At 50.0% G+C, this 16304-nt stretch overlaps 1 protein-coding gene across 1 annotated transcript in view; it reads left to right on the top strand.

Annotated features, from left to right (window-relative positions):
- The first annotated feature begins 9033 nt into the window (after positions 1–9033).
- LOC119400111 (neuronal-specific septin-3) overlaps positions 9034–16304 on the top strand; it is a 121777-nt gene continuing 114506 nt past the window's right edge. The window contains exons 1-2 of the mRNA XM_037667056.2: positions 9034–9122; positions 13523–13716. Coding sequence (XP_037522984.2) covers positions 9034–9122; positions 13523–13716 — 283 coding nt within the window. The remainder of the gene's footprint in view (positions 9123–13522; positions 13717–16304) is intronic.

Below are 16304 nucleotides of genomic sequence, written 5' to 3'. Positions count from 1 at the left end.
CATGTATACCCGTTCCAGTCATCTCAAATTTTTGTCGCACTGTCAAGTACCGTCATTGGTGCGCTAGTGACAAAGGTTGAAAGAAACGTCCGAATTGGGCGAAATATACCCAAAGGCAACTTGGTTAGAATCACCGGCAGTGGACAAAGGTGAAGGCGCAGAACGATTCTGATCAGCGCGGCAGTTCGCTACGGAAGCCAACCGGAGAAGCCATCGGTGAGCTTATCGCACTGCAAACGTCCGCGCGAGTGAGCCGAGTGCGTCCATCACCAGCCATGTCCGAGCACGACGGTAGCGGTCCACAAAGAAGATCTATGCCACTCTTGGCAAACATGGACTCGGCAAGGAGCTATTTCTCCGGGTCTAGCATAAACTACCGGACCCCGTGCACGAGCAGCGACGGTCGGCTGTGCCACATCTTCGCAGACCTTCCCCTGTGGAACGAGTTCTTCTGGCAGGTGGGACTCGAGCTGAGGGAGCTTACTCCGGGCCAACTGTCTCTCGCCGATGTGCGCACTCCTTCTGGGAAGCACGCCTACGTCCCGTACGTCACGCTGGAAACTGTGCACGAGGCCCAAACGCTCCTGCACCACCTTTTAACACTTCACCGCTGCGTGGTCTCGGTGGAATTGAACGGCTACGTGTTCGCGGGCTACATTCAACTCGTGTGCGACTCCTTGTGCGCAAGCCCGAACCTCCGAAAGCTCACGTTGTGCCTTCCGCAGCTGATACCGCAGACGTCCTACAGCTTCGCCGCGATCCTGCCGCATCTACACCACCTGCAAGAGCTCGACGTCACGCGGGTGGTCTTAGACCGGACCGTCCTCGAGGGCCTTTCGGAGTTCTTAGCGAGCACCGGGTCTCTGACGACGCTCTTAATGGACCACGTGCCTAACCAAAGCCAAGAAGCGGCACTTGTGCTCCTGCAGCTCCACCAGAACGCGACGATCAAGACGCTGTCACTCTGCTCCTGTATGGTGGGTCCTCCCTCGTCCCCGTGCGGCATCCTTTTCGCCAAGTACATGCGCAAAAACAAAACGCTACACACCCTGAGCGTGGTGTCGTGCCACGGGTACGCTTTGAGGAAATTCCTCACCTTGTGAAGGCAATAATAAATAGCAACGCTCTCTCCGTGCTGAACCTGCTCAACTTCTGGGTGGACGCCCGAAGCATGGATTACATCGCCCGGCTACTCCGCGGGTGCAAGGTGCTGACAAGTTTCAACACCATTGGTTGTTTGTGGTACGAATCCGCGCCGGAGCACGGAGCCGGCATGAACAGCACGGAGAACTACGGCAGCGTCACTCCCCGCATCGATCCCTGGCTGGCGGCTCTCCGTGGAAACAACACACTGGACCAGATCACCCTGGATCTGTCGTGGTTCAACCGGGAGGAGTGCTGGGCCTTGCTAAAGGCGCTCGCGTTACACGCCTCCATAAAGAAGGTCATCGTGACGCGAATTCGATGCGAGGACGCGGAAGAGGTGTGCCGAGCCATCAGGGGATCCGGCATCCTACAACGCCTCACCTTTCGCGAAAGCCATGTCACGCATGATCCGGTCGTAACTATCTCGAAGTGCAAGGAGCTGTCCTTCGTCTGCCTCGACTCGACCGTGTACGACGACTTGAACCCGCTGCGCACCACCCTGTGCCTTCTGCTCTCGAGCAGTCACGTGTCGTCGCTTTGCCTGACGGTGGGCCTGCTGAACAGCGAAGTGAGCACCCTGATGGCGAAGTGCATCTCGAGCACGAAGGTGCTGAGGCGTCTATGGTTGTTCTTCTCGGGCACCGACACCGGGAACGCTGTCGACCGGCCCGAGCGTGCGCTGTTTCGAGCGCTATCCGTCAACAAGAGCATCCGCAGCTTGTTCATAAAAGGACCGTGTTTTGACGAGACGGAGACTGGGGTGCTGGCGGATACGTTGACGTCCGGCCGGACGGTTTCCACCTTGTCCTTCTGCCCGGAAGACTTCAGGTCGGCCCTCTCGCTGGTCCAGCAGCTGTTGTCGCGCGACTTCTCGGCGAACTATGCGCTCACTGATATGCGCCTGACCAGCTGTGATGAGTTGGGCGGCGACTGGTTCGCCATCTCGAACGTCGTGCGTCGCAACGACTCCCTGGTGAAGCGCGCGACGCAATTCGTCGAGGGAACTTCGAGCCACAAGTACTGCGCCGCGGCACTGGAACTGGTGCCTTCAACTCCACGCTCGTGGCGGCAGTCGAGAGATCCGCATCCGTCGACACAAACGAGGCCGTGCTACAGATCCAGAGAAGGCTCAAGAGCTTCTCCGAAATGGATGACTTCATGCGCATGGCGGGTGTCGTCAAAGAGAGTGTAGCTTGCTACGAACGCGACGACTGTCAGACGCAGCTTGTGGACCTCAATCGGGACTGCTGGCTACACTTGAGGCAGTTTCTGAAGTTGAGCGACATCCTGGATGAGGAGCCCGTGCGCCTTTAGTTCCCACTGCCCGGCCGAGGCTCGTGCGGTCTCAAACACATTCCTGTTTTCGTTCGACACAAATACTGAAGTTGGCCTCGTGTGTATATAACACTTTCTGTTTACTCTTGCTGGAGCTTGTGATATGCCATGTTTTTGTTTTCGCATTTGTGGACTATCCAAACGTCGTGTAGCATCAATGAAAATTTTTACTGGGCAAGATGGTTCGTACTTGCAAGAGAAAAAAAAAAAATGGTTGCGCGCGAACGAAAGGATGCAGACACGGACGAGCGCGAACTTTCAGCTGAGAGTTTGCGCTCGTCCGTGTCTTCTGCAGAGGCGCCGCCCAGTTGACCGAAGCGCGGCAGCCGATTGCCTACGCGGCTAAATAAATAGTCTAAAGTAGAGTCCGACTATGTTGTGTGCGCAACCATTTTCCGTTGCACGTCGTAAGCATAGCGTGGTCAGCGAGCTAAGCTAAGTAAGTTTGGATTGTCCACGAATGATTACAAATGGCGTTATGTTATCGAGCTGTCAGGCGTCTGACCGCTTTCAAATCAATTTCAATGTTTTTCACTTTATGTGCAATAACGACGACTAACACTCATTAACGGGTTTCAAGTTAGCGCAGCTGTTCTTTTTTTTATCACTTTTATTTTAAACGTATTGTGACGCAAGATTTTCGCACAAAAGAAGGTTACTTCTTTTTACACGAGTTCTCGGCTGATTGTTACGCGCACTAAGGAGAAGCGCGATTTCCGAGTAGTGCGAGATTCCACGAGTGTGCTATCTGTTCTGTTTTTCATATAGCAAAATTAAACCCCGCTTTTCGTTTTACGCATGCCGACCCACGTGTCCACCTTTCTAATGTTCGGAAACTCGTAACTTCTTAGTACACCTGCATTGCTTTTCTTGGCTTCCATTGAAATGATCCACCCGAGTATTTCTCTTCCAAATCTGATGACAATTAACTTCATGGTATTTTACTTCTTGTATATAGCTGTTTCGTCCCTGAATTTTGGCTGGCGCGTTTCGCTCCCCTTCTTTTTTATATCATTTACGCTTCTGCTTTGTCTCATTCTACACTTTTGTTAGATCATGACGTACTGGTATTTCTTAGAAATTGTATAATGTGGTTTTGTTGCTCCTCTGTATTTGTTTCGCTGAATCAGTTTCTCTGGTGTCACCTTGTAATCCAGGTTTGTCAATGCCTTCCAAGCCAAGGGATATTCTTATAAAAAAACTTGTGTTTTCTCTTAACTTTCTTTTGGAGCTGTCAGATGATCGCTTTTCATGTAAAATAAAAAAGTATCACACGTGACATTGCACCGTACTTTGTCTGAATAGAATGTCCATTTACCGTTTCACAGTTAACCCTCCGCTCTTAAAGGGAGACTAAAGTGAAACATACATTAGTTTAGGCTGATAAATCATACTCTGAGAACTCTGGGGTCGTTAATTTCACCGCCATAGGCTTATTAATAGATGAGAAAATAAGTGTCAAAGGCTTCACTTTTAAACGTCCCGCCGAAACCTCCCATGGTGACGTCACGGATTTCAAAGTATTTTTCTTCGTAGTTTGTCCACATTGGCTCAACGAAATTTCCTGAAACTTGGTATGTTAAGTTCCTGGCTCCCTAAGAAGGCAATGTACTTGATTTTCACCCATTAGGAACTACGCAGGCCCTAGCATATACGATTCCAAAATCTACGACGTCACGGCGACGGGTGCGCAAACTTCAAGGTGGCGTCGCCAGCTGCATTTTGTTTTTGCGCGTTCTCTCGCTTACCAAGCGTCTTCGCCAACAAGCGTGGGGTTTTTCGTATTGCGAAATAGTAATTTACTAATATGCGAAAAAAACGATTTTTTTTGCTCTTTCACGTCCCTTTAATAACAAGGTTAGCACTTAGGTAGTAAATGCAAGCGTTTACTACTTCCCTGTGTATTCGATTAGATTCTTAGGCTGTATTTACTGCACAAAAGCTGGTAAGCTTAGTAAGCGCCGTTCCAACCCAGAACGGCATGGCGTAAAATGCCGAGCAAGCGACCCCCCCTCCCCCTTCGATGAAGGATAATCCTACCTGATTTGGAGGGGGGGGCGCTTGCTCGGTCCCGGGCCGAAATTCAAGATGGCGGCGGGAGAGCCGCTAAAAATAAAAAATGCCCATCCACGTTTCTAATTAAATGCTTTATTTATTTACTGTTTTTATTCCCCCTCGTCACTGTGAAACCATTGAAGCAGCGACCGATTTGACCAATATACGACCGCCACATGACAACGGAATTTCATAAGCAACATTAGATACGCATTCAGTGTACTCATCCTTGTGGTTCTTTTTACACAAGCGATGCTCGTCTTGAAAAAACAAAAAAAAAATTGGCCGCAGGGGAGGAGGGGGGGGGGGCTTGCTCGGTCACTGGCGCTTATTTCAGGTCTCCGGAAAACGGGAGGGGGCCGCTTGCTCGGCATTTTACGGTAGGTACACAAGACACTTCTGTGTTGCAAGAGATTAAAATATCCATGGACAGTGAATGTCACCGGAGCTAAGTGGACGAGCGGACACTTGACTGCAGTGAACGTTGGACAATCGGACATGTCTTCGTGGAGGCTGCGAATGGAGCAACGTTTCGACAATAAGTCCATTGTCGAAACGTCGGCTCTAGCGACATTCGCTGGACAAGGACACTTTCGTATTTCCAAGCCTTCTCTGTCTTAATTCTGAATTAATTGTAAATTCCAGGCTGCGTGCTGCGCTATAATGTTTGGCTCACATGTTCTCAGGGGCCTCGACTACCGATCGGCAGCGTTTTCTGACCATGCTGAAGAAGTGTTGCGGGGAACCTTTAATGTAGGTAGCAATAACTTCACCTTTTCTTTTTCGTAATAAGTACTACACTTTCTTGCGCATATTCGGGTTCGCGTAAATTATATTTTTTTTTCTTTTTTTGCTCCTAGTCGAAAGAGTGTTTCTTGGGCGTGGTTATTATTATTATTACTCTTATATTACTATCCTTGTTAACTTGTGAACCACACGTTTTGTTCAAAAATGTTTGGTATTAGAGGCGCAGTACACTGTTTATACTCATCGTCTTTGTATTCGCAACGTCGCCTGGAGAGCCCTCCGGATGTGTAATGTGTCGCGTTTCTTCAATGCGTGTGCCTTCTGAAGGAAGCGAAAGAGAAGCGCAGAACAGATAAAGGGAGAGAAGGAAAGAGACAGGAACAGAGAGGGAAAGGACCATGCTAATTAAGACCGTGCTCATTTCGACCACGCCAATTAAAGCCGTACTAATTAAGGCCTTGCTAATAAGCTAGGTCGGCCACAAGGTTCGCCGTTAGTCCAGCCTTCAACCACTATAGTGTAAGCTGTCCACGGTTTTTTTTTTTTTTTTTTTAATATCACTAATACACACAGGACGCTACCTTCACTACCTGCCATCAGCTTTCCGTGGTTGTCGACTCGTTGAGTGAGTTTGCCGACAAATGGCCTGGAGCAGTTTGAAGTGTTCTCGCCTGAAAAGCGGAGTAGGCGGTGTACGAAGAGAGTCGCGTGACTTTTAAAAAGTCACATTCTCCGTGTTTGTTTTAATTTTGCTTCAGCCGGCGAGCGCGGCGGCAATTGTAGTAATTACGTTTAGTTTGAAACCACTGATGTTGGCCATATTGGCGCCGCTTATGTACGAGCAGCGACGATGACGGCTACGAAGTGCACGCAGCTATGCTTACTGGATACGTCGTTGCACAAACGTAGTACCTAAGTGCAAACGTGGGTAATGGCGGACATGCGAACGACATATTCCACGCGTATTCTGCCGCTGTCCCGCAGAGAATAGCGGGTCTTCGAATGTTCTGATCACATGGTACATTTTTTATCCTCACTCGTCACCCTCTCAACTGCTCTCCGAATGCGTTCCACATTCCAATGGCAAATCGAGTGGCCCTGCTTTCAGTGAACGGCTACACAAAGGCGTTTATTTGCCGAGCCCGCCGCAGGAGAAAAGAGGGACAAAACAGGACGCGCGCGTCCCCCCAGGCACACCTTTTCAACGGAGAGAAAGACAAACGCTGACGTCACAGCCTCGGCAGTGCATCTTTCGGGGGATCACGCATATTAACAACAGCCCAGAGCGGATTATGGCGACGACCAGGAAGCTTTAATGGGCTGGATCGCATTCGACAGGCACTCCCACGATAATGTCAGGACATCTATCACTGTCATTAAAGTGAAAAGTACACAATCGCTGCGTACTGCCAGTTCTAGCATGCGGGGGACGGTGTGTCACAAACGTCTGGAATTCTCGCTCGCGCGCCGCTTCGCCGAATGAAGGGCGCCGTGGTGTCGCGACAGAATCTTCCGGCAACTGGCTTTGAGAGATTGTGCCTACGGGTTTTTTTGCGCAGCTGTGGTAAAAAGGCACGTAGGGGGGGGGGGGGGGGTGCACCTCTGGAGTAAGTACGCCGCGAAAGAATTGGGCTGTTTCGGCAGCGGCAGTTGAAGAGCGCGGTCATCGGTGTTGGGGGTTTCGCGTCGGCAGCGCGCGCGGAGTAGTGCAATGGTTCTGAAACAGGTGTCCGCGAAGCCCATCCTGAAAACAAAAAAAAACGCGCCTTTTTTTGAAGAGCAAGCATGACTAGAAACAGGTTCAATGTGGCTGCAAACCGCACAACTCCTTGATTGACAAGCTGTTGAGACCGAATTGGCATGTAGGCTCGTGGCCAAACGTACCCATGGGTGTACACCTGTACCCAGGTGTACACGCAGGTGCACACGACCGGCAGGCCACGCCGCCGGTACTGCACGTTCCAAATTCCATATTTGGTTTCCCTTACCGATCACATTCTTCCACAGGTTGAGATTTTTGTGTTTCTCGCGAATAAATAATCGCGAGGTTACTTTTACAGATTAAAACTATAATTATGGGTGATATAGATAAATTAATGGACTCATCCCTGAACTCTGCGTTATTCACCTTCTTTTCGTGGTTTCAGTTACGAATGTATTATTATGTTCAGTTCTTGGCGGCTGCAGCGTTGTCATCGATCATGCATTGTCTAATATTTTATTCTGCATCTCATATAGCAGTCCTTGCAAATTGACATTTACTGACCACTTCCCCGTCTCTGTGCGCGCCACATATCTGCCCAATGTTATTGTTCCAACATTTACACCAAACCTGACTTCGATAACAAATCATTCTTAGAAGCTGTATCTAATCGACCTTTTTCACGATAAGTAGAGCGCCCCTAGTGGCGTAAGCCGAAAGCAAGTTCGGTGGCTTTCCGGTCGACGCGACAGCGTGGGAACTTGTGCGTTCTTTTGCACCCATGGCCTCCGAGATTGCACGCCGGCAGGTTTCGGAGTCCATGCGCCTCCGAAAATGTTTCGGGCGGTCGCTGGCGCCCGTCGAAGTTATTTCCGGTGCGCATGCGCAGAAGGCGCCCTTAAAAAAAGTCCATTCGGACTGGTTTGCTGTTCTTGACACCATGATCCGCAGGTAGCCTTCTCGCAAATTGCAATAAAGTTAATTGCTATCGCATTATCATTCCTGGTCTCATATTCAATTTCTCGTGTTCTCTTCAGAGCGCCCGTTTCTCATCTGTCGCATTCTGTAACAGCTGTTTTGTCAATTACTAATGTGTAACCCACATTAGTTGCTATACTAACGGTGTCCTATCATTTATTGTTGTATGATTTAGCCTGTTTGCTTTGAAACACTATGTACTGTTGTTAAACATCATTGTCATGGAAATGCCTCTTCCGGTGTATGTATGCCACATCATTTGTACTGTTATTTTATGTGTCACGCTTATGTATTTCTAAATTATCATCTGTACTTCGTGTCGTTTACACTGGTTATAAATGTTTTAACTTCACATCTCACGCAACGCTTCGTCAACCTGCGACCTTCGGATCCGAAAGTCGCAGGTCCGAAGGTCGCAGGCCCGCAACTGCCAGCGGCAAGTTGTCTTTTCGTCCACTTTAACTTCTTCACAGCTACGAAGTGTCAAGAAACACTTAAAGATACACTGAAAACGGTTTTGAATTCGCCAATTTATTGCAAATTCGGTATCTGCGATCTCTTATACAACATGCCCGCGAAGGTTTTTTTTCGCGATGTTCGACTAGCAAACTTTGGCCGAGGGAACGCCCCCGGCGCGCGCGGAGCGCAGGGGGAGGAGGACGGCCAGAGAGAGGGAAACGTGGAGAGGTCACGTCATCGGCAAGGCCGTTTGCGCCTGTTTGCGTCGGTTTGTTCCTTGTTTCTGCTGCGACCTGCAGCCTAGCGAAAGCCTCAGTTGCGCCAGTTCGCAGGGGATTTCTTGCCACTGCACCGTCTCTCGTTTCGATTAGAGATTTTTGCTGTCACGACATTCATAGTTGTGTTTGTCGGGGGTTGAAAGCGGACTCGCGATGCCGCAGTACTGCGCGGCATGTAGCTGCTACAACACTTTCGGTCGCGATGAGGTCGAGTTTCATAATTTTCCTCGGGATCATAAGACGGCTGCAAAATGGGTCACTGGAGTTAAAAGAAAATACTTCAAACCTACGTGAGAGCAAGTGTGCTGTTCTCTAAGCACTTCCGCGACAGCGATGGGATTGACGATCAAGTCGGTGCGACTGAACAGCGACGCGGTAATTCCTTCTGTGTTTCCGTACCTGAGGGGGCCCTCGCACAGGACGTGAGGTGCTTCCGTGTTAACTACTTTGATATGGCTTACGATGAGATCTCGAAATCGGGTACTCTCCACGAAAGTCGCATACTTACGACGCAGCTAATATACCGTTTTGCATTTTAACACACCCTCATTGTAGTACTGGCCAGAATTCCGAAAAAGCGACGACATGTAAACAGAACTGCAATGCATGAGCCAAACTATCCATGCGCAAGATGAAGCGCAGTTCGGAGCACATGTCACCCACTGCTGGGCCAAAAGAGCGGCTCTCGTAGGGCTTTTGTTTCGTTAGTTTTTTTTCTCTCGCGATAGCACAACTGGACTCATCCACAATGCTTCTTGCCCTCTCTGACGAAGTCTGATACAGACCTGCAGGCTACAACAAACGCCTGCACTTGAGCGAGTGAAATTCAACGAACAGTTGATGTTGTCGCACGATGTGCAGCGCGCAGCGCGGACCCTTGCCAAGACGCGGCTAAAGCGCCAATGCGGCTGTTCCTTATCGGATTTAATATACATGCTGAAACGTATCATTTCTATTAGTTTACTGCAGTGAAATTAAGCGCTAACACCCGCATCTTGCACGCACCAGTCCATGTTTCCAACGCGGGTGAATGTTAATGGTTGGGACACGCTTTCTGGTGCCGCATCATCGGCGCTGCCAGCATCACATGTAGTGCGGATGTATAGTGAACTCGTTACGACTGCCAGAGCTCGCCATAACAGCAACTACACGCAGATTTTCAACAACAACAACGAAAAAACACGGCATCGCCTGCCTAGCATGCGCCGTCATATGTCTTCACGATACCGTAACGATGTCACGGAGCTTCGACCAAATCCACAGCGGCGGTGAGGACTCGTATGGCGCCCTAGTTCCCTGTTGCTCGTTTTTCGGCAAAATAAAGTTATTGCGTTGGTCTATGCAAATTTTCGACTTGATTTTCGAGTTTGCCACACGAAATTACTTAACGTGACACGATATCGTCGTTTTTTTTTTTTTAAGTGCTTCGGTGTCCCTTTAAAAGCAGTACAAGTATATGCTTGTTTTCAATATTATTACTAAGAGACTCACTGCCGCGCCCTCCTCCCTCCCCATGTTCCGAATGACTAAAGGTATGGGACAGAATTGTGGCATTTGGGCCTGTTGGTTGTACAGAATTTGCGAAAGGTAATAAGTACACGGGCTCTCATTCAGGATGCGCCCATATTGGATACCGTCGTTGCACAACCAGCCCATTCCACAAGGGGACAGCTGGCGCAGGGCTCTCTTTGACGACACCCGTCATGGCAAGATCCAGCTCATAATGATAACTGCCGCAACACGAAGCCCGAAAAGTTCAGACTCCTGATCTTTATTCATAAGAAACCCAATATATATCAACAGGCACTTAATGATTATCGAATAGCAAAAAAAGCCGAGATGGAGAATGACTTGTCCTCTAGCGCACGCCCCGATGGGGGTATGGGTAAAAATTTACCCCCCAGAATTGTGGCGATTTGGGCCTGTTGGTTGTACAGAATTTGCGACCACCCCCTCCCCACCTCCAGTCCCGTGCGCACGCCTATGCACGTAAGCTCAAGCGCATCGCTAACCGCGTTGTTCAAGGCCTCTCCGTACGGCACGGTTACACGGGCTCCGATCACAAATGCTTTCAGTTTTCGTCGCCGTTATTTTTACACACACAATAAAAAAAAAAACAGGTGTCCGCTCTCCGCGTTAAGCATACGGAGCGATGCACTTACAACGAACGAGACGGCTCGTAGTCGCGGTTCCTGTTGCTCGCAGTGCAGCGGCGGCCGCATGTTGGTTCAATCTATCTCGTATCGGCGCTCGCCTTCTCGCTATACGTTTGACACCGGTGGTTGCATGGCACAAAGAGACAATTTAAACTTACTCATTCCAGCAGCTTTTATTTTCTGTGAAACATATTCTTTGCTTCACCGGTGGCCGGTGCAAGCTCGTATATAGAACTCGCCATGGCGACAGGTGTGGGTGTGCGAGTTCACTACGCGCCGCCGGCTTGGTACCGACGACGTAGCGAAGCCTTCTTACCGCTTAGAAGTTGCAGCCGGTGAAACATCGGTTCGGTGACACTCCGAGAAGCAAGCGTTGCCGGTGGTCGGGGGCGAGCGCGTCGCCGGCGCAGCTCTCACACCGGCCGCCGGCCGGCTTGATGCCGACGACGTAGCGAAGCCTACTTCTTACTGCTTCGAAGTTTTAGCCGGTGAAACTCCAGAAACAACCCGCTGACGATCGCAATAGCTTACTTTTGTTACCGATGAAATTATTCTTCGCAGTTCTTCGTAACTCGGCACGTTGAAGCGAGGTATCCGTGGCGTGTCGGAGGCTTGCACTCGTGTGCATGGGCATTGCCGCTTGACGGGAGAATAAACACAGGACAGCCAGCTCGATGTGTTCGCGGTCAGACGCTGGCGCGAGTTGAAATTGTCTCTGACCAGAACGGTTCAGTGGAGAAAATAGTCCTACACGTCTACACAAACCAACCGGCCGTTGCAAATCCTCGCTGCAAACAGATGCCCGTACACACACGCACATTCACACACGCACGCACATCACGACCAAAATGGTTTCTAAAACTCCCATAGGGAGTTTCTAACCACGTGACACGCACGTCACGACCAAAAATACTTTTTAAACCTCCCATGCGGAGTTTCTAACCACGTGATCTAAAACTCCGTGGGGAGTTTAACAAGGTCATGTCGTTCATAAACTCCTCATTAAGCAAGGGGCGTTTTACGACGACATGTGCCGACTTCACCCCGCTACCACGGAGTAAAGATTGGGGCATGGGGGTTTTAGGGGCTCATATGCTGGAAAAGCTCCCATCTCGGCTAATTTTCGTTTACAGTGTACACCTTTACATAAAAACCTATGAAACCTTTAACAGACACATTGCACCATCAGATCTTGTTTAGCAAGTAATTTTCGTTCTCATTCAGAGCTACGGATGGATGACTGACACACATGCCTTGAAGTCTCGAGATATGCCAGCTTCTACAATCTCGATCTCTTGTTGTCTGATTAGGATGAGCATACAAAACACCAGTTTGGTTTACACAAAGGACTACACGAATCCGAAGAACAACGCGCACAACGCGTTGCTAAATGTGCTTCCGGCCTTCCCTTCAAATTGGCCAAGTGCTCTTTTAACCTGACATTCAAGCATCGGCCAGTTTGACCGACATAACACCGGCCACATTTGAACGGAATCGCATTTCTTTTGCACCGAGTCAACCACCCGGTGATCGGCAAGCTTGGGACATTTATTATTGGTACCTCTAGGCCTGTCCTCGTACAGATTATTTACAGCAGGACACACGCCCCCTACTTTCTTCTTTGCCGAGAAAACTACATTGATAGCTACATTGACAGACTTGTGAATTCCTATTTGGATAAGAAAGGTTTTAAAAATATTCAGGTATGTTGATTATCTTATTTATCTTATTTTGGGCTTTAACACGGAATGGGATGCGTTCACCTCAAGCGTGATGGAAACGTCCCCGTGCGGCATCATTTTCGCCAACTACAAGCGGGGAAACAAGACGCTGCGCTGCACACACTGAGCGTGGGGTCGTCCCACAAGTCCCACATGTATACGCTTTTGACGACGTTCCTCTCATTGTGGAGGCGATAATAAACAACAACACTCACGCCGTGCTGAACCTGTTCCACTTCTGGATGGACGTCCAAAACATGCAGTACATCGCCTGGCTACTCTGCGGGAACAAATACGCTGCGCAGCTTCGACATGATTGGGTGTTTTTGGTAGGAACCCGCGCCGGAGCACGGAGCCGACACTAACCGCATGGAGAACTGTGGATGCTTCTCTAGTCGCATCCAACACTGGCTGATGGTTCTCGTTGAAACAACACGCTGGTCCAGATCACCCTGGATCTGTCGTGGTTCACCGGGAGGAGAGCTGGGCGTTGCTGAAGGCCCTCGTGTCACACGCCTCCATAAAGAAGGCCATCGTGCAGCGGTTTCGAAGCGAGCATGTGGCAGAGATATGTCGAGCCACTAGAAAACCAGCATCGTGCAGCGCTTCTTTTCCGGAAAACCATGCATCAGTGACCCCGTCGTACGCTTCACGGAGTGCAAGGAGGGCGGGGGGCGCACCTTCGACTCGACCGTATCAGACGAGTTGGACCCTCGCGCACCACCCCGTCCCTGCTGCGCTCGTCCAATAACGTGTCGTCGCTGTGCCTGACTGCGGGCCTGTTGAACACCGAGGTGAGCACCCTGGTTGCGCACTACATCTCGAGAACGACGGCACTGGGGCGTCTAGAGTTGTCCTTCTTGGGCGCCGACACCGGGAACGCCGGTCGACCGGCCCGAGCGCGCGCCGATGCGAGCGCTGTCCGTCAACAAATGGCATACGCAGCCTGCTCATCCGAGGCCCCGTGTTTCGACGAGACGGATGCTCGGCGCTGGCCGACACGTTGATGTCCGGCCGGACCGTTTACAGCGTGTCCTTATTCCCAGAGGACTACAGGTCGGTCCTCTCGCAGATCCACAGGCTGTCGTCGCAAAACTTCTTGACCAACTATGCGCTCACTGAAATAAGTCGTGACCCAGGTGCGTGGAGTTGGGCGCCGACTGGTTCGCAGTCTCGGACGTCGTGCGTCGCAAAGACTCGCCGGTGAAGCGCGCGACGCAGTTCCTCGAGGGAGCATCGAGGCTCAAGTATATATGCTGCGCTGCGGCCCTCGAACTGGTACATTTCAACGCGGCTGTCGTGGCGACAGTGCAGAGACACGCATCCGTCGACGCAAACGAAACGTTCGCAGTCTATCAACTGGCCTTTATTCAATAAGAAACCACAATATATACCCGCTACAGGCACCTCATGATCACTGCGCATGAGCAGAACGGCAAAATGTATTCCTTTACATAAAGAACAATAAAACCTTTAACAGACACATTGCACTATCAGATCTTGTTTAGCCAGTCCCTTTCGTTGTCATTCAGCGCTACGGATGGATGACTGACACACATGCCTTGAAGTCTAGAGATATGACAAGCTTCTACAATCTCTCGTGTTGTCTGATTGGGATGAGCATACAAAGCACCAGTTTTGTTACACAAAGGACTACACGAACCCGAAGAAAAGCGCGCACAATGCATTGCTAAATGTGTTTCCGGCCTTCCCTTCAAATTGGCCAAGTGCTCTTTTAACCTAACGTTCAGCATCAGCTGCAGTTTGACTGATATAACACCGGCCACATTTGAACGGAATCTTATAAACTAAATTTCTTTTGCACTCAACCACCCGGTGATCAGCCCGCTTGGAACATTTATTATTGATACCTCTAGGCCTGTCTTCGTGCATATTATTTACAGCAGGACACACGCCCTACTTTGTTCTTTGCCGAGTAAACTTTACCTTGACACCAATACTCAGCCAGGGGGCAGAAAACTGCCTATACCTCCTGGGACGCGCTCTCGCATGCTGATACGCTGCGCCAGCGCCGCTTCACGACTGGCGGCTGCCTGGCAGGGCTTAAAGGCCAGGGGGCAGAAACTGCCTATACCTCCCATGGGACGCGCTCTCGCATGCTGATACGCTGCGCCAGCGCCGCTTCCACGACTGGCGGCTGCCGGGCAGGGCTTAAAGTCAGGAGGGGGGGCTTGGGGGGGGGGGGCGGCGGCCCCCTCTTCCATTTCTTGAAGAGGGGCTGTATGTATGTGTGTATGTATGTATAGAGGTCGCCGCCCTCTGAGGGCCCCCCTCCAATGAAGGGAGACTTCAAGCCCTGCTGCCGGGTATCTAATAGAAATAATTCACAAACAAAACATTTCTTTCATGACGTCACTGGCGAGGTCAGCTAATAGAGGGAAAGGGCGTGAAACCGAGAGGAGGAGCGTTGCCGCGGAAGCCCTCCTTCCCCACTTCGCATGCAAGCGGAATGTGTTCATGATATCTGGCATGCAGGTCTGCTGGCCGCTCGGGCGACGCGGCCATTCGGTAAATTTAATTAACCATCTTTTTAATTTTGTTCGTGTGCTGTGAAGTGGACAAACTAAAGCTGACCGATTTCCCAATAAGAGAAAACTCGATCAAAAAAAGTAAAAGTCAAATCTTTTTTGTTAATGACATGTTTCGTACTAAAAAAACAGAATATGCACTAGTGTGAAAGCGTCAATCTGCAAAAGCAACTCTAATTTACAACTGAAATATGCACACATTGAACCCAGAATATCGGAACCAATGCGAAAATTAAATACCCCTATACGCGTCCGTAAGGTGCCACGCGCACCAGCACACATTGTAAAAGTTTGGCGGCCAGGCCGTCGTACTTGACTCAATCACGCCTGTTATGACGGCGAACATATTTTAGATGCGAAGCATCTTATGGCGGAGTTCAATCCGGTGGTGGTGTGCGGCGTGACCACCCCTACTGCGCATGCGCGGACCCTCTCCACACACCTCTCCCACTTTCTCCCTCTCTCACTTCCCACTTCCCCCTCCCACTTTCTCCTCTGCCCTTCCCCTCCCCTCTCTCCTCCCCTCTCCACTTCCCCTCTGAAACGCGGGCTCGACATGCCTAAACGGTGCTTCGCATCGCCTCATGGTCCCCTTTAGCGGAGATGGTGTGTTTTTTTCTTACAGAACTTAGTACAAAACAAGACAGAAGTTCAGGGTAAGGTGGAGGCTTGAAGCGATGAGAAATCGTTGAAAAGGGAATGCCGCTGGAGACAACGTTTCGACAAGTTGACTTGTCTTCGTCAGGGCAGCAGCAGTGCCTTGATGAAGAAAAGACCACTTGTCGAAACGTTGACTCCAGCGACATTTCCTGTCAAACAATTTCTCAAAGCGCTAGTTAGTCTATCACATGTATTTCAGTGACAGTACTATAGAAGTAAAGGACCACAAAGTTTCAAACTAGCTGCATGCATTTCCATCATTTGAACTACATGGCAGAAGTAAAAGATGAACAAACTGTGTCGCCGAACCAACACGCATTCAAGCCTTTCTTTAAACGTATTTTGCCGGCAAACAGGCAGGCTGTCGTCATGACGAATTATTCTATCGACACTGCGCTCATGTCAGTCCAGTCAGGCTTGCAGAGAACTGAATTTACTAATATGTAAACTGAATACCTGCTCAAATAATGGACCCAAATACTTGTGCTCACCCGTTGTCACTAGTAACCCTGAAAAAA

Source organism: Rhipicephalus sanguineus, chromosome 7, assembly GCF_013339695.2.
Source record: "Rhipicephalus sanguineus isolate Rsan-2018 chromosome 7, BIME_Rsan_1.4, whole genome shotgun sequence".
Classification (NCBI taxonomy): Eukaryota; Metazoa; Arthropoda; class Arachnida; order Ixodida; family Ixodidae; genus Rhipicephalus; species Rhipicephalus sanguineus.
Note: the sequence above shows the minus strand (reverse complement) of the source record. Positions and strands in the feature narration are given on the sequence as shown.